The 22,981-nt window shown below is 39.5% G+C and overlaps 1 protein-coding gene across 50 annotated transcripts in view; it reads right to left on the bottom strand.

Moving 5' to 3' along the window:
* The window catches only part of TTN (titin), a 282,255-nt gene that overhangs the window by 28,929 nt on the left and 230,345 nt on the right, over positions 1–22,981 (bottom strand). For all 50 annotated transcript variants that reach the window (XM_073646811.1, XM_073646863.1, XM_073646839.1 and 47 more), the window contains 13 exons: positions 22,644–22,949; positions 22,267–22,554; positions 21,706–21,996; positions 21,298–21,585; positions 20,611–21,201; positions 20,429–20,533; positions 19,928–20,125; positions 19,543–19,839; positions 18,861–19,448; positions 18,464–18,766; positions 1,112–18,217; positions 714–1,010; positions 31–618 (listed from right to left, as the gene is read on the bottom strand). In XM_073646811.1, the coding sequence (XP_073502912.1) occupies positions 31–618; positions 714–1,010; positions 1,112–18,217; positions 18,464–18,766; positions 18,861–19,448; positions 19,543–19,839; positions 19,928–20,125; positions 20,429–20,533; positions 20,611–21,201; positions 21,298–21,585; positions 21,706–21,996; positions 22,267–22,554; positions 22,644–22,949 (21,246 nt within the window). The remainder of the gene's footprint in view (positions 1–30; positions 619–713; positions 1,011–1,111; positions 18,218–18,463; positions 18,767–18,860; positions 19,449–19,542; positions 19,840–19,927; positions 20,126–20,428; positions 20,534–20,610; positions 21,202–21,297; positions 21,586–21,705; positions 21,997–22,266; positions 22,555–22,643; positions 22,950–22,981) is intronic.

Here is a 22,981-nt window from a genome sequence, read left to right as displayed (position 1 = left end):
ATGAATGCTAATATATGGCATCAAACTTACTGTAAGGAAGCTTGACTGTAACAGTTTGAGAGTCAATGTGATCACTGATGCCAAAGCGATTTTCAGCTTTAATGCGGAATTGATATTCTTCTCCTTTGGTGAGTTTCATGACTTTAGTGACGTTTCTAGCCACTGTAGAGGAAACTTCTGACCAGGCAGCAGTACTTGTTTCTCTCTTCAGGACAATATAATTGGTAACTTGACTTCCACCATCATAAGCTGGAGGCTCCCACTGTAATGTCACACTGTCTTCAGTTACATCACTGATGATGACTGGACCTACAGCTGGACCTGGCCTGTCTAGAACCACAATCTTGATAGTTGATGTAGAGGTTCCACTAGAGTTGGATGCAGTTAACTCATATGCTCCAGCATCGGTAGCAACACTTTCTTTCAGATTGATGATTACACTTTCAGCTGTTGTTTCAGTGTTGAATCTTAAGGTTGATTTCATGACAAGTCCATCTCTTTTAAGCGTCACCTTAGGAAGAGGCTTACCAGAAATTGGAATGTCCACTTTTAGATTTGAGCCAGCTCTTATATATACTGTGTTGCTTGGATAACCTCTCATATCTATCTCAGGTGGTTCTAAAAGGTAAAAGAGACACAACAGAAATTTAATTAATTTAAAAGGTATGATTAGAATTCTTTATACATGCTGTATTATGTCTACTACTACATACCAAGCTTTTCTTTGACTGTGACAGGTAGGAGAAGCTCCTTTGGTTCACTTAAACCAGCTTGATTTTCAGCAAAAACTCTGAAGAAATAGTCAACGTTTTCCTTCAGGCCACGGATATCATGACGAGTTGTCTTCACGACTGCACATTTGACCCATTTTTGCTGACCCTTTTCTAGTGCTTCAACAAGGTAACCCAAAATCTTACTTCCTCCATCATGTTCTGGTTTGGACCAAGCAAGTGATATACTGTCTTTGGTCACATTGGTTACTCCAAGCTTTTCTGGTGGGCTAGGTCTCTCTGTGAATAAAGTATGTAAAAGATTAAGACTCTTACACATATATTTCAAACTATTGCAATTTTTTGACTGCTCTTTAATTACATTTATCTGTTTTACTGACCTGTTATTTTTACACCATCTTTGGTCTCTGCAGGTACTCCAACGCCAAATTCATTTTCACCAGAAATTCTGAAATAGTAAACTGCACTCTCTTGTAGACCGGATACTTTGTATGTAAGACGATGGCAGTTGTTTGTCACCGAGACCCATGCTTTCTTGCTTGCTTCTCGTTTCTCAATATGGTAATTCTTAACTGGTGCCCCACCATCATTCTCTGGAACATCCCAGGTGAGGACAGCAGATTCCTTTGTAACTTCTTTGACAACAATGTTAGAAGGTGGTCCAGGAGAATCAAGGACTTTTACAACAAGTGTAAGTGTTGCAGTGTTAAGAATATTTTGCAAAGTAAGTGTGTACTTGCCAGAATCATTTCTTGTTGCTTTTTCAATAGAAAGTGATGTTTGGGTATCTGTGGTGTCAATGGAAGCTCTTGTACGCAGGTCAGAGTCTGGTTTACTCCACATGACATTGGGAGTTGGTTTGCCTCTGTAAGGAACTGTCATAGTGAATGATCCACCAGCTTTAACAATTAATGTCTTGCGCATTTCACTGTCAATGTCAAATACAGGCTCTTCTTCTCTGTCCTTTACTATATGTGGTTCAGAGCTGACACTTGGTTCACTTTGGCCTACCTTGTTAACAGATCTAACTCTAAATAGACACTCTGCTCCTGATGTAAGTGCAATTACGGTATATTCAGTGCTTCTGACATTTGTTACAGCAGTCGTCCAATCAGTTTCATCAGATTTTTTGTATTCCACTGTATATCCTGTAACTGGGGAGCCACCATCAAAGAGTGGTTTTACCCAGCCTATTGTTACACTTGATTTTGTTGAGTCTATAATTTTAGGCTTAGAAGGTGGAGATGGTAAGAAAATTGGATCCGCTGCACGGATCAATGGAGAACAGTCACTGGGAGCACTAAGGCCAGCAGCATTTTCTGCATAGACACGATACTCGTATTCACAGCCTTCACGCAAACCAGAAGATTTTACTCTAAGGTCGTATACAGGCTTTTTGTTTACACGCATCCATCTTAGGCTATTTTTCTCTCGTCTTTCAATCACATATCCTGATATTTCACTTCCACCATCACTCTCAGGTCTTGCCCAACATAAGGTCATAGCCTCCTTAGTAACACTGGTAATCTCCAAAGATTTTGGTGCAACTGGTACCGTATAAGGATTCAGTGCTTTTATGGCTTCACTTTCCAATGGTTCACCAACTCCATATTTGTTGACACCCATAACTCTGAAAATATATTCATTACCTTTTAGCAGTTTTGTAACCTTGCAAGATGAGGTTCTAAGTTCTGATTCACACACGGTCCAAGCAATACGACTTGTTTCGCGCTTTTCAACAATATAGTAGTCGATTTCAGCACCGCCATTTTCTTGAGGTGATCCCCAGGAAAGTGAGCACTTCTCAGATGTTACTCCAGCAATTTGTAATGGTCCTGCAGGTGGCCCAGGTCTGTCAAGTACTTTGCAATTTACAGCTAAAGATCTTGTTCCTGCAACATTTTGCAATGTTAACACATATTGACCTGAATCTCTTCTTATACAGTCCTTTACTACAAGGAGAGTGCTGTTGTCAGTTGATGTGATCTCAACTCTTGCTTTTTCTTCAATATCTTTGCCATCTTTTGTCCAAGAAACTACAGGATGAGGGCGTCCAGCAATGTCAGCATTAATTTTAAGTACTTCCCCTGCTTTCACAACAACTACATCACGGAATTTTACATCCATCATAATTCTTGGGGCATCGACATCATCTTTGACTGTGATAGGCCCTGTTGTTTCAGATGGTTCACTAAATAACCCAGCAGCATTCTTGGCAATGACACGGAAATCATATCTTTGTTCTTCTGTTAGAGCAGTTACATCAAAGTATGTTTCTTGGATATTAGTAAAGTTACACTTCAGCCAACGTCCATCGGGTAACTCTTTTCGTTCAATTATGTATCCTGTAATTTTTGCTCCACCATCATATTCTGGTTTTTTCCAGGCCAGTGAAACAGTTGTTCTTGTTATGTTAGTAACTTCTGGTTGACCTGGAGGATCACATGGATCTCTTGCAGCAACAGGTTCACAACATTTACTGCATTTGCCAATTCCTGCAATGTTTTCAGCATACACACGATATTCGTACATCAGTCCTTCTTCAAGGCCTGTTACCTTAAGTTGTGTATCAGGTATTAGACCTTTGTTGACTTTAGCCCAAAGAATGCTGCTTCTTTCTTTCCTTTCCAGATGATATCCAATCACTTGACTACCACCATCATTCACTGGAGGTTGCCAGCTAACAATCATGAAAGCTTTTGTTGAATGAGCAACGCGAGGTGTTCCTGGGGGTCCTGGTGGTTTAAATGGATATTGAGCAATGACTGATGAGCTATCAGAATAATGACTCTTTCCATATCTGTTTTCTGCACAAACTCTGAACTGATATTCTGATCCGGTTGTCAAACGTGCAACCTTAATGGATGTTCTTGCCACTGTTGCTGATACTAATTCCCAGACTGTAGTAGTTGTATCTCTCTTTTCAACAATGTAGTTATTTATATGACAGCCACCATCATATTCAGGTGGGTTCCAAGAGAATGAAATATTGTCTGCACTAACATCATCAATTTTAATTGGTCCTGGGGGCCCTGGCTTATCGAGAACTATTACACCAATAGAAACTGTTGATGATCCTGCACTGTTTGAAGCAATTAGTTCATACTGTCCAACATCATCCTTAGAGGCCTCTTTGATAGAAAGAAGGGTAGAGGTCTTTGAAACCTGGACATTTACTCTTGTTGTTTGCTTTAGAGGTTGTCCGTCTTTCTTCCAAGATAGTGTGGGAGATGGACGCCCTCGAATTGGTATATCAATCTTAAGATCATCACCAGCTTTGACGCTAAAAGTATTAAATAACAGTTCAATTGTTGGTTGGATTTCAATATCCTTTGCAATTACAGGGACTCCCAGTTGCCTTGGATCACTCTTTCCTTTCTCGTTTACAGCAATTACTCTGAATGTATATTCTTCTCCCATCGTCAGTCCAGTAATAGTTGCTTCAAGGGTCTTTACCTGAGTACAAGTGCTCCATTTTTCACTTCCCTTTGATTGCATTTCCACAATGTAACTAGTAATTTTGCTACCTCCATCACTTTCTGGTTTCTCCCAAGATATTATTGTGCTGTTACGTGTTACATCAACAAGACTTACTCTTCCGGGAGGAAGAGGAGCTTCAGACACTTTAACTGGATCAGCAGTACGTGCAGGCAGTCCAACACCATGCTCATTAGCAGCCAAAACGCGGAAGTAATAGATACCTCCTTCTTGTAGTTGTTCTATTTTAAATGTATTTTTGTTGCAATTACTTGTAATAGTTGCATAAGCTTTTCTGGTAGCTTCACGTTTTTCAACAATGTAGTTTGTGATTTTAGATCCTCCATCAATAAGAGGTGGTTCCCAAGATAGAGTCACTGAATCCTTTCTTACTTCTTTAACTAACAGATTTACTGGGGCACTTGGTGAATCAAGCACTCTAACATTAACAAATGCTGATTTCGAACCACTGTTATTTTCTAATGTTAAGTTATATCTTCCACTATCAAATCTGTTGACATTGTCAATAACCAACATTGTATATGAGCTGGTAACTTCAATCTGTGCCCTTTCTGTAAGTTTGTCATCTGCTTTTTCCCATTTCACTTCAGGTTCAGGCCTTCCTTTGATTGTAACAAATAATCTCAAGGATCCACCAGCACGAACAGTGACTGTCTTTCTCAAATCAGCATCGAGTTCTATCTCAGGAGGCTCTAGTTTTTCAGCAGCAATTACTGTTCCTGGAATATCAGCAGGTTCTCCTACACCTTCAGAGTTGATGGCACAAATACGGAAGCAATATTCTGCATTTTCTTTTAATTTTGTTACAGTGAACTGTTTGCCTTGTAATCCTGTTGGTGGTGTTGCTGTTGACCATTCATCAGCTGCTGATTCCTTAAATTCAACAACATAACCTGATACTGATGCACCACCGTCATAAACAGGTTTGCTCCAAGCAAGAGATACAGATGATCTAGATGTGTCCGTTACCTTTGGATTGCTAGGAGGACCTGGTGGATAGTTGGCATCACATGCCCGATAGAAAATAGATGGTTCACTTGCTTCTCCAATACCTGCTGCATTCTCTGCTGAAACTTTGAATTCATAGAAATGGCCATCTGTCAAGCCTGTTACTCTTAGTCGCAAATCAGTTAATCTTTTCTTGTTGCATTTCGTCCATCTAATACCATCTTTGTCGCGTTTTTCAAGAATGTATCCTTCTATCTCTGCACCACCATTATCTTGAGGACGTCCCCACGTTACTACCATTGAATCTTTTGTGATGGCTGAGACCTCTGGCGTTGAAGGTGCACTTGGAGGCTTAAATGGATTACGAGCCAGAACTGGTTCAGACTCAAGGGGCTCTCCAATTCCATATTTGTTTACAGCAACAACACGGAAAATATATTCATTTCCTGCTAGAAGTTTGGTGACTTTATAGCTAAGTGCTTGTACCTCTGATGCAACTTGTGTCCAAGATAATCTGCTTGTTTCTCTTTTTTCAATATTGTAATGGGAAATATTTGCACCGCCATCCTGTGTTGGTGGACCCCATGCCAAGTAGCACTTTTCTACTGTCACACCTGTAACATTTAATGGACCCTCTGGAGCCCCAGGACGATCCAAAACTTTCACTGTAATGGGAATTGATTTTGTTCCTCCTACATTGCTGAGGTTCAAAACATACTGACCACCATCCACTCGAATACAGTCTTTAACAATTAATGTTGTTCTCTGAAGAGTGGACTTTATTTCTGATCGTGCTGTTGTTTGATCAAGACCTTTTCCATCTTTTGACCAGGTGATATCTGGAATAGGTTTGCCATGAATGTCAGCTTCTAGAACAAAAGTCTCTCCTGCATTGACAACAATAACATCTTTATACTTTGGATCCAAGGATGCTCTTGGCGCATCTACTTCATCTCTTGCAGTGATTGCTCCAGTGCTTTCTGATGGTTCACTAAAGATTCCAGCTGCATTTCTTGCGATAACTCTGAATTCATACCTGTCATCTTCGGTAAGGCCTGTTGCAGTAAATTCTGTTTCTAACACATTTGTAAAGCTGGCTTTCATCCAGCGACCATCAGGGAGTTCTTTCCTTTCAACTACGTAACCTGTAATTTTACTTCCACCATCATATTCTGGTTTTGTCCAGTGAAGAGTGACATGATTTCTAGTAATGACCAGTGCTTCTGGACGTCCTGGTGGATCACATGGATCACGGGCAACATAACACTCAGATACCTTACTAGCTTTGCCAATACCAACAATGTTTTCAGCAAACACTCTGTATTCATATTCTATGCCCTCTTCTAGGCCATTAGTTTTTAATTTTGTGTCTTGAAGAAGAGACTTATTTAGTTTTGCCCAAAGGATGCTATTTTTTTCTTTGCGTTCTAAATGGTAGCCCAAAACTTTACTTCCTCCATCATTTACTGGTTCATGCCACTGTACAACCATATGGTCCTTAGAAAGTGATGTTACAAATGGAGTTCCTGGAGGTCCTGGTTCTTTGTAGGGATACTGAACAATAACAGCAGAAGAATCTAGAGGAGGACTTTTGCCGTACCTATTCTCAGCATAGATTCTAAATTGGTATTCTGATCCAGTTTTCAGTTTTGTCACTTTAATGGTTGTTCTAGCAACTGTTGCTGATACTGTTTGCCAGGAAGTAGTTGTTGTGTCTCGTTTCTCTACTATGTAATTATTGATTTGACAGCCACCTGTATACTCTGGTGCATCCCATGAAAACACAACATAGTTAGAACTAACTTCTTCAAAGCGTACAGGTCCTTTTGGTGGACCAGGTTTGTCAAGCACAACAATAGTAATATCTTCAGTTGCTGTGCCAGCACTGTTTGTCGCTGTAACTGCATACTTTCCAAAGTCTTCTTTGTTACTTTCTTTGATGTGCAATACAGTTGATACTGGTGTGTCTTCTACATTAACTCTAGTTGTTTGTTTCAGTGATTGTCCATCTTTAGTCCAGTTGATATTGGGTTTAGGTCTACCTATAACTGGAATTTCAATCTTCAGATCTTCCCCAGCTTGTACATTATAAGAATTAAACATTAGTTTGAAACTTGGCTCGATTGTCAAATCTTTAGCTATTACAGGAATGCCAAAGAGTCTTGGATCACTTTTTCCCTTTTCATTGTATGCAAGAACTCTGAAAGAGTATTCCTGTCCTGGGCTCAATCCAGATACAACAGCATTGCATGTTTTTGTCTCTGTGGCTGTGCTCCATTTTTCAACTCCCTTTGGTTGAGATTCCACTAGATAACCTATAATTCTGCTTCCACCATCATGTTCAGGTTTTTCCCATGAAAGTGATACACTTCTTTGAGTTACATCAGTTAGGGTAATTTTGCCAGGTGGCAAAGGTGCTTCAGAAGCCTTTATTGAGTCCACTGTTTCTACTGGTATACCGATGCCATACTCATTCTCAGCCATTACTCTGAAGTAATATACAGCTCCTTCTGTAAGATTTTCGACTTTGTAGCTTGTTTTGTTGCATTTTGCTGTCACATTTGCATAAGCTTTTCTAGTTGATTCTCTCTTGTCTACTACATAATTCTTTACTTTGGCACCGCCATCAATGAGTGGAGGCTCCCATGTGAGTATGACAGAATCTTTCTTGATGTCTTTAACAACAAGGTTTGATGGAGCACCTGGTGTATCAAGCACCTTAACTGTCACAAAAGCAGATTTTGAGCCACTGCTGTTTTCAAGTTTGAGAATATACTTTCCAGCATCATTTCTATCAACATTATCTATTGAAAGTTGGGTGAAGTTAAGTCCTCTTTCAATTTGTGACTTTTCGGTAAGTTCTCCATCTTCTTTTGACCAGTTGATTTCTGGAAGTGGTCTTCCATTGAATGGTATTTGAATTCTAACATTTCCTCCAGCTCTAACCAATATTCCTTTTCTTAGTTCAGAATCAAGGTCTATCTCAGGTGCCTCCAGTTTGTCTTCTGGTTTTACTGTTCCTGGTACAGCTGCTGGCTCACCTACACCAGACTTATTTAAAGCACATATGCGAATCTGGTACTGCTGATGCTCAATAAGTTTTGCTATCTCAAATTTAGTAACTTGTAGTCCTGACTGTGGGGTGCACATTGTCCATTCTTCATCATCTCCTTTGCATACCTCTACAATGTACCCTTGGATTTCACTGCCACCATCATAAATTGGTCTTCCCCAAACAACAGTAATAGAATTTTTACTTGTATCCACAACATGTGGGTTTGTAGGAGGTCCAGGTTTGAATACAGGATCAGTTGCCTTAAAGTACATTGTAGGTTGACTTGCTTCACCAACTCCAGCAGCATTTTCAGCAGATACTCTAAACTCATATTCATGATCTTCTGTTAATCCAGTGACTCTCAATCTCAGATCTGTAATTCTGCGTTTGTTGCACTTAGTCCATCTTATGCCAGCTCTGTCTCGTTTTTCTACAATATAGCCAATGATTTCACTACCACCATCATTATCTGGTCTGCCCCAACAGACTGTCATAGAGTCCTTTGCAATATTTGTTACTTCAAGAGACTTTGGAGCACCAGGAGGCACATATGGATTTTTCATTAGAACTGGTACAGACTCCAGTGGTTCACCAACTCCATACTTATTAACAGCCATGACACGGAAGATGTATTCATTTCCTTCCAAGAGTTTTGTTACTTTTAGAGAAGTAGTTACAGCTTCTGGTGCAACAACAGTCCAAGCAAGGCGACTTGTTTCCCGTTTTTCAATTACATAGTGAGAAATATCACTACCACCATCATGCAGTGGAGGACCCCAAGCAAGGGAACATTTATCAGATGTAACTCCAGTAACATGAACTGGACCTTCAGGAGGTCCAGGACGATCTAGAACTTTCACTTGGATAGGTACTGATTTTGTTCCTGCAACATTAGAAGCTTGCAAAATGTATTGTCCGCCATCAACTCTAATAGCATCTTTGACAATAATGACGGCTTTGAAGTCAGTGTTCTTAACCTCACATCTAGCTGATTCTTCAATTTCTTTATCTCCTTTGAACCACTGAATTGCAGGAAGAGGTTTACCATGCACATCTGCATCCAGTTTAAATGTTTCACCAGCATTTACGACTATTGTGTCTTTGTATTTTGGATCCATTGAAATTCTTGGGGGCTCTACTTCATCCTTGGCAGTTATTGGCCCAGTGCTATCTGAAGGTCTGCTGAAGGTTCCAGCAGCATTCCTTGCAATAACTCTGAAGTCATATTTCTCATCTTCAGTAAGTCCAGTTACTGTAAATTGTGTTTCAATTACATTTGTAAAGCTTGCTTTCATCCAGCGTCCTTCAGGCAAATCACGCTTTTCAACTACATAACCTGTAATCATGCTGCCACCATCATATTCAGGCTTTTTCCAGACTAGAGTAATAGCATTTCTTGTTACAATTATTGGTTCTGGGCAGCCAGGAGGGTCACATGGGTCTCGAGCAACATAGCACTCTGAAACTTTACTTGATTTACCAATACCAACAATGTTTTCAGCATAAACTCTAAATTCATATTCAATGCCTTCTTCGAGATTGGTGTTCTTAAAATATGTGTCTGGTATGATAGTTTTATTCACTTTTGTCCACATTATGCTGTTTCTCTCTTTTCGTTCAAGATGGTAACCAATCACTCTGCTGCCTCCATCGTTAATAGGTTCATGCCACTGAACAACCATGCTATCTTTTGTTATTGTTGGTGCTGAAGGTGTACCAGGAGGCCCAGGTTCCTTGTATGGATATTGTGCTATTACTGATTCAGAGTCCAGTCCAAAGCTTCTTCCATACCGGTTTTCAGCAAAAATTTTAAACTGATACTCTGTTCCGGTTTTCAATTTTGATACCTTAAGTGTAGTTCTTGCAATAGTTGCTGAAACTGTCTCCCAAAGTGTAGTAGTTGTATCTCTTTTTTCAACTATGTAATTTGTGATTTGACAGCCACCAGTGTATGATGGAGGATTCCAAGATAATGTAATGCTATCAGCACTTACATCATCAAATTTCACAGGGCCACTTGGTGGATCAGGCTTGTCTAGTGTTATAATTTCAACTGATGCTACTTTCTGTCCAACAACATTTGAAACTGTAATTGCATACATTCCACCATCATCCTTATTAGTTTCCTTTATCTGCAATACTGTATGGTGTGCTGTATCTGTAACATTAACTCTAGTAGTCTGCTTGAGAGCCTGGCCATCCTTTGCCCAAGTGACTGTTGGCTTTGGTCTTCCGGAAATTGGAACTTCAATCTTCAAGTCCTGTCCAACTTGGACACTGTAATTGCTAAATGCTGGTCGTACATCAGGTTCAATTACAAGGTCTTTGGCAACCACTGGAACAGCAAGTGATCTAGGATCACTCTTTCCTTTCTCATTTACGGCAATTACTCTGAAAAGGTATTCACCTCCTTGAGTCAAGTTTGTTATTGTTGCTTCAAGGGCTTTGACACGCAGACTCTCAGACCATTTGTCACTTCCCTTTGCTTGCATTTCGACAACATAATTAATGATTTTGCTTCCGCCATCATGTTCAGGTTTTTCCCAAGATAGTGATACACTGTTTCTGGTCACATCAACTACTGTTATTTTTCCTGGAGGTTGAGGGACCTCAGAAACCTTCACAGATTCAGGTGTTTCAGCTGGCAAACCAATGCCATATTCATTCTCAGCTGTTACTCTGAAGTAATAGCTGCAACCTTCTTGTAGCTGATCTATCTTCCATGAGGTCTTGTGGCAGTTTGTCGCAACAGCAGCATAAGCTTTTCTTGTGGTTTCTCGTTTTTCAATTATGTAGTTCTTTATCTTAGCTCCACCATCCAATGCAGGAGGCTCCCAGGTTAGTGACACAGAATCCTTGGTGATATCTTTAATTCTCAAATTTACGGGTGCACTAGGTGTATCCAAAACTCTTACACTAATAAAGGCAGATTTAGTTCCACTGCTGTTTTCAACTGTTAGAGTATATTTGCCAGAATCAAATCTATTAACATTGTCAAGTACAAGTGTGGTGAAGCTACTGGTTACATCAATCAGGGCTGTTTCTCTAATATCTCCATCTACTTTTGCCCATTTAACTTCAGGTGCTGGACGTCCTCTAATGGGAATAAATAATCTTAGTGAGCCACCGGCCTTTACATTAACAACTTTCCTCAATTCTGGATCAAGATCAAGGTCAGGTACCTCCAATTTCTCTTCAACAATAATTGAAGCAGGAATATCAGCATGTTCCCCTACCCCAGCCTTATTCACTGCACATATACGGAATTTATATTCATGTTTCTCCAAAAGCTTTTCAACTTCAAGCCGGGTTTCCTTTATGCCAGTTGCAGGAGTGCACATTGACCATTCCTCTGTACTGACGTCACACTTCTCTACAATATATCCTTGAATTTCACAACCACCATCATAGATGGGCTTGCCCCAAGAAAGGATTACTGTTGATCTTGTAACGTCCACAACTTTGGGATTGTTTGGAGGACCAGATTTATAAATAGGATCTGCAGCTTTGTAATATATGGATGACTGACTTGGTTCACTCAGCCCAGCAGCATTTTCAGCAGAAACTCTAAACTCATAAAGATGGGATTCAACTAGTCCAGTTACTCTGAAGCGCAATTCACTGACCAATCGTTTGTTACATCTGACCCAACGTATGCCTTCTTTGTCACGCTTTTCAAGAACGTAACCAGTTATTTCACTGCCACCATCAAATGCAGGCCTTTCCCAAACAACAATCATCGAGTCCTTGGTTATAGCTGTAACTTCAGGAGCTTTTGGCGCTTGAGGGACAACAAAAGGATTCCTTGCAATGACTGCTTCTGATTCAAGGGGTTCCCCCACACCATATTTATTTACAGCCATGACACGGAAGATGTATTCATTTCCTTCCAAGAGTTTGGTTACTTTGTAGCTGAGAGTTTGAACGTTTGAATCAACAACTGTCCATACTAAGCGACTTGTTTCTCTTCTCTCTATGATGTAGTGGTCAACATCGCTACCACCATCCTGTTTTGGAGGCTTCCAAGCTAATGAACATTTTTCAGCAGTAACACCAGTAATAGTAATTGGTGCTTCAGGGGGTCCTGGTCTGTCAAGAACTTTTACATTGACTGGTACAGATTTTTCACCAGCAACATTTTTCAGCAGTAGGATGTATTGACCACTGTCCACTCTTATACCTTCTTTAACACTTAGGGATGTGAAAAAGTCTGTTCCTTTTATTTCAAGCCTGGCTGTGTTTACAAGTTCTTCACCTCCTTTAAACCACTGAACAGAAGGAATTGGCTTGCCAAATACATCTGCATCAATCTTAAATGTTTCACCAGCATTTACTGTTATGACTTCTCGGTATTTTGGATCCATGCTTGCTCGGGGAGGCTCTACTTCATCTCTTGCTGTAATTGGTCCAGTGCTTTCTGAAGGTTCACTAAATATTCCAGCAGCATTTCTTGCAATTACTCGGAATTCATATCGTTGGTCTTCAACCAGTCCAGTAACTGCAAACTGAGTTTCAATAACATTTGTAAAACTGGCTTTCATCCATCGTCCATCGGGTAGCTCTTTCTTCTCAACAACATAACCAGTGATCTTGCTACCACCATCATATTCAGGTTTTGTCCACTGAACTGTAACAGAATTTCTTGTGACAATTATTGCCTCAGGACGTCCAGGGGGATCACATGGATCTCGGGCAACGTAGCATTCAGATACTTTACTTGGCTTGCCAATGCCTACAATGTTCTCAGCATAAACTCTATATTCATATTCAATACCTTCTTCAACGTTTGTTGCCTTAATCTTTGTGTCTGGAAGGATTGTTTTATTCAATTTTACCCAAAGAATGCTGTTTCTTTCTTTGCTTTCCACATGATATCCAAGAATCCTGCTACCACCATCATTTACAGGCTCGTTCCACTGTACAACCATACTGTCTTTTGTAACTGCGGAAACAAATGGTGTTCCAGGTGGACCAGGAAGTTTATATGGATACTGTGCAATTACTGATTCAGATACCAAATATCCACTCTTTCCATATCTGTTCTCAGCTGCAATCCTGAACTGATATTCACAGCCTGTTTTAAGTCGTGTAGCCTTTATGGTTGTTCTTGCCACTGTAGCTGATACAATTTGCCAATTTGTTGTTGAAGTGTCACGTTTTTCTACAATGTAATTGTTGATAGAGCTTCCACCATCATACTTGGGAGGATTCCATGTAAAGCTAATGCTGTCAGCTGTCACTTCATCAATTTTAACTGGACCTGTTGGTGGTTCTGGCTTGTCAAGAACAACAATACTGAGCTGTTCAGTAGCCTCTCCTGCGGTATTGGCGAGTTTCACTGTATACTGGCCAACATCCTCTTTTGAAGCTTCTTTAATTGTTAGCAAAGAGATATTTTCTGAGATTTCTGCATTCACTCTGGTTGTCTGTTTTAATGGTAAATTATCTTTGTGCCATGTCACAGAAGGCTTAGGACGTGCAACAAATGGAACATCAACTTTAAGGTCTTCACCAGCTAAGACACTGAATGTGTTAAATAGAAGTTTGAATGCTGGTGCAATCACAAGATCCTTAGCAACCACTGGTACCCCGAGTTGTCTTGGATCACTAATTCCTTTTTCATTTTGAGCAGATACACGGAACATATATTCTTCTCCTTGAATCAATCCAGTTATTTTTGCTTCGGTGGTTTTAACAGTAGAACATGTTGCCCATTTCTCACTTCCTTTGCTTTGCATCTCTACAATATAGGCCACAATTCGGCTTCCACCATCATGTTCTGGCTTTTCCCAAGATAGATAAACGCTGTTTCTTGTTACATCTTCTAGTGTGATCTTGCCTGGTGGCAGTGGTCTTTCTGATACTTTAACTGAGTCAGGTGTTTCAACTGGTAATCCAATTCCATATTCGTTTTCTGCCAGGACTCTAAAATAGTAATTACAGCCTTCTTGCAACTGATCTACTTTCCAGCTTGTCTTGTGACAATTAGCTGCTATTGTGGAATATGCTTTTCTGGTTGATTCACGCTTTTCTACTATGTAGTTCTTTATTTTGGATCCACCATCAATAAGTGGAGGTTCCCAAGTTAATGTGACAGAAGATTTGGTAATTTCCTTTATCTTTAGATCTTGAGGTGCCCCTGGGGTATCAAGCACTCTGACATTAACAAAGGCTGACTTGCTTCCTGAGCTGTTTTCTACTGTAAGCATATATTTTCCACCATCAAATCTGTTCACATTTTCCACAACTAGTAGAGAATAGGAACTTGTTGATTCAATAGTTGCTCTGTCTATTGGTTCACCATTTTCTCTTGTCCACTTAACTTCTGGTGCAGGTCTTCCTTTAATAGGCACAAACAATCGTAATGTGCAACAAGCTCTAATGTTAATAACTTTACGAAGTTCAGCATCCAATTCAATCTCAGGTGGTAGCATTCTTTCTTCTGCTTTTGGTGATCCTGGAACAAGGGCAGGCTCACCTGCTCCTTCAGAGTTTATTGCATATATCTGTATTTTATATTCCTGATTTTCTTTAAGTCCTGTGATAGTAAAGGAAGTAGCTTTAAGTCCAGCAAGAGGTGTTACAATCTTCCATTCATCTTCTTCAGGAAGAGAAATTTCCACATTGTATCCAGTTATTTCTGAGCCACCATCATAGACTGGTTTATTCCAAGCAATTGTAATTGAAGATTTACTTGTGTCTAGTACTCTTGGGTTTCCAGGTGGGCCAGGTTTAAACACGGTATCACATGCCTTATAGAATGGACTACATTGGCTTGGCTTACTATTTCCAGCTGCATTTTCAGCCATTACTCTATATTCATACTCATGTCCTTCAGTAAGACCAGAAACTTTATATCTCAAATCTGTGAGAACTCTCTTGTTGCATTTAACCCAACGGAGCCCTGCCTTGTCACGACGTTCTACTATATAGTTTGTTATTGGACTTCCTCCATCAGACTCGGGATGTCCCCAACAAACAATCATAGTGTCTTTTGTAACTGTTGTTACTTCTGGAGCCTTAGGTGGATCAGGTGGTACATATGGATTAACTGCAAGAGTAGGTTCTGATTCCAAGACTTCTCCAACTCCATATTTGTTTACGGCCATAACACGGAAAACATATTCATTTCCTTTTAGTAACTTGGTGACTTTGAATTTTGTTACTTGGACATCTGTTGCAACACTTGTCCAAGCCAATCTGCTTGTTTCACGTTTTTCCACAATGTAGTGATCTATCTTCGCACCTCCATCATCTGATGGTGGCAACCATGATATCACACATTTTTCAGCTGTGACTTCAGATACAGCCAGTGGGCCTTCACATGGTCCTGGTCGATCAAGGACTTTAACATTAAATACATGTTTAGCAAAACCACCTGGATTAGAAGCTGTAAGCGTGTATGCTCCACCATCCTTTCGTGCAGAGTCTTTATTTATTAATGTTGTTGAGAAATCTGCTAATTTTATTTCTAATTTTCCTGTATCCTCAAGGTCCTTGGTTTCTTTTGTCCAAGACAAAGTCGGAATTGGACGACCAGAAATATCAGCATCAAGTCGGAAAATTTCTCCAGCTTTTAGTATAATAACATCTTTAAACTTGGCATCGACCATTATCCTTGGCTCTTCAATATCATCTCTGCAAGTTAAACCATCAGATGGTTCAGATGGCTGGCTAACAGCACCGGCAGCATTTCTTGCAAGTATTCTAAACTCATATTCTGCATTTTCAGTTAATCCACTGACGGTAAATTCAGTATCTAATATGTTACTGAAGTTAGCCTTCAGCCAGCGACCATTGGGAAGATCTCTTCTCTCAACTGTGTATCCTGTGATCTTAAACCCGCCATTATATTCTGGTTTTGTCCACTGTAGGGTCACTGAATGTCTGGTAATGTTGATAGCAACTGGTTTTCCTGGTGCATCAATTGGATCAAGAGCAAATGTTGGTTCAGAAGACTTGCTTGGTTTACTCTTGCCAGCCATATTTTCTGCCACAATACGGAATTCATATGCAATACCATCAGTAAGGCCTGAGGATTTATATATATTTCCTACTACCAGATTTTTGCTGATTGTCTGCCATAGTATACTGTTTCTTTCTTTTCTTTCAATATGATAACCAAGAATTGGGCTTCCACCATCTGTGACTGGTTCATGCCAGCTGATTGTCATGGAATCTTTTGTAACTGCAATAACTTGTGGTGTTCCTGGTGGCCCTGGAACCTTAAATGGATATGCAGCAACCACAGACTCTGAGTTGAGGGATGGTCCAGTTCCATATCTGTTTTGAGCTTTAACACGGAATTGATACTCCAATCCAGTTACAAGTTTTGTTGCCTTAAAAGTTGTGCGTATTACTGTAGAAGCCAACTCAGTCCAATTAGTACTGTTTGTTTCACGCATTTCCACAATATAGTTGCTTATTGGAACGCCACCATCATTCTCTGGAGGATCCCAAGACAAAATAACAAAATCAGATGAAATTTCATCAAACTTGATGGGTCCTGCTGGAATTCCAGGAATATCATGAACTTGAACTTCAATTATATCACTTATTTCTCCAACAATGTTTTTAGCTGCTAAAGTATATTTTCCAGAGTCACTACGTATACATTCACTGATATTTAAGATGGTTGCAGTTGATGTGCGTTCTACATTAACTCTCTGAGTTTCTCTGAGAACTTGTTCACCCTTTTTCCATGTCACAGCAGGTTTTGGCCTTCCAAGCACAGGAATCTCGACTTTAATGTTGTCTCCAGCTTTAGCAAGCACAGTCTTATGATAAAGGCCACGTAGGTCAAATTCTGGAAGCATCATCTGTTCTTTAACAATTACTGGTCTGCTTTCCCTTGGGTCACTTCTTCCTGCACTGTTGACTGCCATTATTTGGAACACATATTCTTCATTCTCATTGAGATTTTTCACTACATAGTCCAATGTTTTAACTGTAGCAATATGACTCCATTGATCAGAACCCTTTCTTTGTGCTTCAAGGACATAACCTGTAATTTTGGTTCCACCATCATGTTCTGGCTTTGGCCAGGCAAGGCTCACACTGTTCTTGGTAATATCCATGATATTAAGGCTTTCTGGGGGAGAAGGTGCTTCAGATGCTCTTATTGGCTCAGCTGTTTCAGCGGGTTCACCAATTCCAAACTCGTTCTCCGCTAGCACTCTGAAGTAATATTCACATCCTTCAGCTAAATTAGGAATCCTCAGAGAGCATTTCTGGCAGTTGGTTGTTATTGTTGAATATGCTTTCCTTGTAGATTCACGTTTTTCAACTATGTAATTTGTTATTCTGGATCCACCATCTATGAGTGGCATATCCCACTGCAAGGTGATGCTGTCTTTCGAAACATCTCTGGCTTTCAGGTTTAATGGAGGTCCTGGGGAATCCAAAACTTTGACATTAACAAATCCTGTTTTCTTTCCAGCTGCATTTTCAAGATTCATAGTATACTTTCCAGCATCATATCTGTTGCACTCCGTAATGATGAGCAGAGAAAATGATTCTGTATTCTCAATGTTAGCTCGGGCTTTGAGTGGAATGTCCCCTTTCATCCAAGTAACCTCAGGCGTTGGTCGTCCTTTAATTGGTACAAAAATACGAATGCTTAGGCCAGCTCTAACAACAAGAGTTCTTCTTAGCTCAGCATCAAGTTCAAAGTCAGGTGTCTCTTCACGGTCTTTAATTTCAACATCATCAATTTGTGCTGGTTCTCCAGAACCTGCAGCATTAATGGCACGGATACGGAATTTATATTTGCTACCAGGTTGGAGGTTGGCCACAACAAACTCAGTGATTCTAAGTGCTGATCCTGTGGTGTCTTTAACCCATTCTTCTTCTCCTTCTTTTTGGTGTTCCACAATGTATCCAGTGATGTCAAGGCCACCATCATAGTGAGGTTTTCCCCAATGCAATGTGGCAGTAGATTTGGTTGTATCTGTGATTCTTGGATTGGAAGGAGGACCGGGTGGATCTGTAACAAGAAAAGAAATGCAGAATGTTAAAATAAGGTCATACTTAGAACAAGCATTCAGTTCAGCATGAAATAACTAATTAAATTTGATATTTCAAGAAAATATACTGTACATGGTACTATATTAGTTTATTTTTTTATGCACAGATAAATATTAACTTCTATTGTTATCAAAATGTCTCTCTTTTGCTCATATACTTTTTAGTAACACATTTTGTTTAGTCTAAAATGAAATACAGTACTTACATGCAATGTCTTTTGTTAGAGCAGGCAGAGAAGAATCACTTGGTGGTCCAATGCCAGCCTTGTTTTCTGCACTCACTCGGAATTCATATTCACTTCCTTCTGTGAGTCCCAGCACTTTAAGTCGGAGGTCAGAAACAGGTTTCTTCGTTGCTCTCACCCATCTTAATCCTTTCTTATCTTTTCTTTCCACATGGTAGGCAGTAATCTCACTACCGCCATCATCAGCTGGGCGTTTCCATGCTATAGTCACTGTATCTTTAGTAATATTTGTTGCTTCTGGTTTTCCTGGAGGTCCAGGTGGTCCTAAAAAACAAAAGTAAATGCAATTATAGTTTAAAATTATAGAGTCTCTGCTGCTTTCAGATTGTACCCTTCTAATTTTAATAACAGTCCTTACCAAAACTATTCACCATCTTAACTGGTTCAGATTGTACAGGTTCGCCTACTCCATAGTGATTAACAGCAGAAACACGGAAGACATATTCATTTCCTTGGATAAGTTTGCTAACAATATGTCTACAAGATTGAATATTTTCAGCCACCAGGGTCCAAAGCAAACGACTGGTCTCTCTCTTTTCTAGCATGTAAGAACTAATTGGTGAACCACCATCTTCAGCAGGAGGCAACCAGTTGAGTGTTGCTTTCTCTGCAGATACGTTGCTAACTTCAATTGGTCCTGGAGGTCCAGGGACATCTAAAACTTTGACATGTACATGTTCTTCTTTTGTGCCAAAAGGATTACTGGCAGTGATTGTATACTCTCCAGAATCTTTGCGAGATGCATATTTGACAGAAAGTGTGGATGATGTTGGACCTGTTTCAATCTGTACAATATCAGAAGGTTTAAAGTCCTTTCCTGCTTTAGACCACACAGATGTTGGAGGTGGTTTGCCAAGGATACTTGTAGCAGTCATGACAATGGTATCTCCTGCTTTAACTGTTAAACCTTCTTTTACCGCTGAGTCAATAATAATAGTTGGTGCCTCTGCAAGAGCAAAAAAAATTAATATTAGAAACTGCAGATAAGGAAGGGTGCATTTACTAAATCAGATCCAAAACATTTGCTGCTCAGAACATACCATATTCGTCTTTGCAAACAACAGTTCCTGTTGTCTCAGATGGAGGACTGACAGCACCAGCAGTATTCTTAGCTCGTATTCTAAATTCATATTTTCCACCTTCTATTAAATCATTGACAGTGAATGCACAATCTTGAACGTTGATATGATTGGCCTTCATCCAGCTCTTTGCTGGAATATCACGTTTTTCAACAATGTATCCAACCAGTTTATGACCACCATCATATTTTGGTTCTGTCCAAATGAGTGTTGCAGAACTCCTAGTTACGCTTATGACTTCAGGTTTGCCAGGTGGATCTGAAAAGAAAAAACCCCACTAAATTAATACCAAGTTTGCATAAAAATAAATATTTCAGTCTGTAAAAGGAACTTTTACTCAACATACCAATTGGATCAAGAGCCACAACTGATTCAGATGGTAGACTTGGTTTGCCAACTCCAGCAAGGTTGATTGCCATAACTCTAAATTCATACTCGAGACCTTCAGTTATGCCAGCAACTCTGTAGTCTCTCATTCTTAGGGGAGTTGTGCTGGCTCTCTTCCAGAGAAGACTGTTTCTTTCTTTAAATTCAATGTGGTAGCCTAAAATCATAATTACATGATAATGACATTATTAAATATATATATTTTTTATTCTACAAATTACCAGGTAGAAGGCAATAAAATAAAATCAAAACAATATCAAACTACAGATTTTTTGGTGGTTGATATATCTTCAGTCAATTTGATCCAGGGAAAGGGTCTGATTGCCATATGTGGATTGGAAAAGGAATTTTTTCCACAACATAGAGAAAATAGTATCTGGCTTATGGGATTTTCAGCTTCCTCTGGATCAACATGTACTTTCAACCTTAAAAACTATAAAACTATGAATTTTAAATGTACCTGTAATTGGTGAACCACCAGTCTTCCTGGGATCTACCCACGTCAGATTTGCAGAGTCATGTCTTATTGTAACAATCTTTGGAGGTGGAGGAGCATCTGGCACATCTGAAATATATATTCAGCATTATTAATCCATTCCGATAATACATATGAGTAAACAAATGTACTGTATTTAAACCTACCGAATGGATGTCTTGCGATAACGGATTCTGATTTTAAGCCTTCACCAACTCCGTATTTATTTTCAGCACTCACTCTGAAGATGTACTCTGTTCCTTCATGGAGTCTGGTGACTCTAAATGAAGTCTTCTGAACAGCAGAAGCACAGGTGACCCATTTATTGGTTACAAAGTCTCTCTTTTCTAGGATATAATTAGTAATTTCAGAGCCACCATCATCTTTAGGTGCTCCCCAAATCAGTGTTACTGCGTCTGCGGTCACTTCATCAAACTTAACAGGTCCTGTTGGGATTCCAGGTTTGCCAACCACCTTTATAAAGATTGTAGATTCTTTTGTTCCTGCAGGATTTTTCAAGGTAATTGTGTATTTTGAGGCATCATCTTTCTGGCATTCACGCACTGTCAGGACAGTATTCACTGCCGAAGACTCAACAGTTACTCTTCCACTGTCAGTCAAGACTTTATCTTCACCTTTCTTCCATGTAATTGCAGGTGGTGGTTTTCCACTGACTGGGATTTTAAGTCGGAAAGTGCTGCCCTCTTTGGCAATGTAGCATAAGTCAGGCAGATCTTTCAAATCAAGATTTGGTGGAACTGAAAATACAACCAAATAAATATAATTACATCATTTAGAATAAAAAAAATCACTAACTAGCATTAAATATATTTCATGAGAAAAGCGTCACGTACCAATATCATCTTTAGCCACAATGGAAATTTCACTTGGGGAGCTATAGCCAGAGTCATTCTGTGCAGTGACTTTAAAGGTATATTCCTTCCCTTCTGTCAAGTCCTTCAATGTGTACTGCATATTTTTGGATCTCATTACTTCTTTCCACTTGTCTCCAGCAGTCAAGTTCTCCACAACATAGGCACTAATACGACTTCCACCATCACTTATTGGCTTCTTCCATCCAATTGTGCAAGATGACTTAGAAACAATCAGTGGTTTCAGATCTATTACTGGTCCAGGTTTTTCTAGAAGAATAATGCAATATGTTAAAATTCAATGAATTTTTATATTTAGAATTATGGGTTGCAAAGTAAATTGGTAAAGTTGTCCATCTCTATCTATCTCAACAAAAAATGATTACTTACCTGAAGCTTTAACGGCATCGTGAGTTTCACATGGTTCACCAATGCCATATTCATTTTCAGCCAGTACTCGGAAAAAGTATGCCTTGCCTTCTTCAAGGTTAGAGATCCTAAATGATGTTTTGGGACAATCGGTGGACACTGTAGACCAAGCTTTCCTTTCAGCATCACGTTTCTCAACAATATAATTCTTCACGGGGCTGCCGCCATCAATAATGGGAGGATCCCATGAAATCATAGCAGAGTCTTTGGAAGTGTCTTTAATGATGAGATTGACAGGAGGTCCAGGGGTATCTAAATAATCAAACAGTAAATTAATGTAAAAAAAATCTAACAAAATTTAAAAGAAAAAAATATCACTCATTCAACACATTATCTAATAACATGGAAAAAATTGTATATATTGTTTTGACCCCCTGGCTGTCCATTGGTATGTTACATGTTGACTGGAAAACCCCAAAAATATTTTTGGTAAATTATATTTGCTTACGTAAAATCAATAGTCCTTCATTCACACTGTGAATATCCACTTAAGAAATTATCATGTCATATTAGACTACTTACCAAGCACTTTGACAACAATAGTGTAGGTCTTGACACCACTGCTATTCTCCAACGTCAATATATATTTGCCAGCATCATATTTGTTAACATTTTCACAACGTACGAAAGTATCGTGCTCAGTTGTTTTGATATCTAGGCCTAATCTCTCGCGAATATTTGCATTTAATTTAGACCATGAAATCTTTGGAGCTGGGCGTCCTCTCACGGGCACATAAATCCTCATTGTAACACCAGCGCGGAGGACAAGAGCTTTCCTCAAGTCTGCATCAAGCTCTCCCTCTGGGGCAACTGTTAAAACAGTAAAACAAATTAATAGAATTTAATTGAGTTTAAAATCAACTTACACACAAAAAACGCGATATGAAAGTAAAACTTACTTAGAATATCCTTTGCCAAATGCTTATCTGGAACTTCACTAGGATCACTGTAACCGATTTTATTTACAGCTGAAACACGGAACTGATATTCTGTGTTTTCAATCAAGCCAGTGACAGTGTAGTTGGTATCTTGCAGGTTCTTAGGCAAATTGCATCTCACCCAGTTATCTGTATCTCCTCTTTTGACTTCAACCAGATAACCAATGATTGGGCTACCTCCATCATATGCTGGTTTGCTCCAGGACAAACTTATACTGCTTCGAGTTGAATCAATAGCCTTAGGGAAAGCTGGTGGTCCAGGTGGATCTGTAAATAGAGCATAAAAATGACTAAATCTG

This window comes from Phyllobates terribilis, unplaced genomic scaffold (genome assembly GCF_046119375.1).
Source record: "Phyllobates terribilis strain yellow unplaced genomic scaffold, ASM4611937v1 Scaffold_9__5_contigs__length_417890890, whole genome shotgun sequence".
Lineage (NCBI taxonomy): Eukaryota > Metazoa > Chordata > Amphibia > Anura > Dendrobatidae > Phyllobates > Phyllobates terribilis.
Note: the sequence above shows the minus strand (reverse complement) of the source record. Positions and strands in the feature narration are given on the sequence as shown.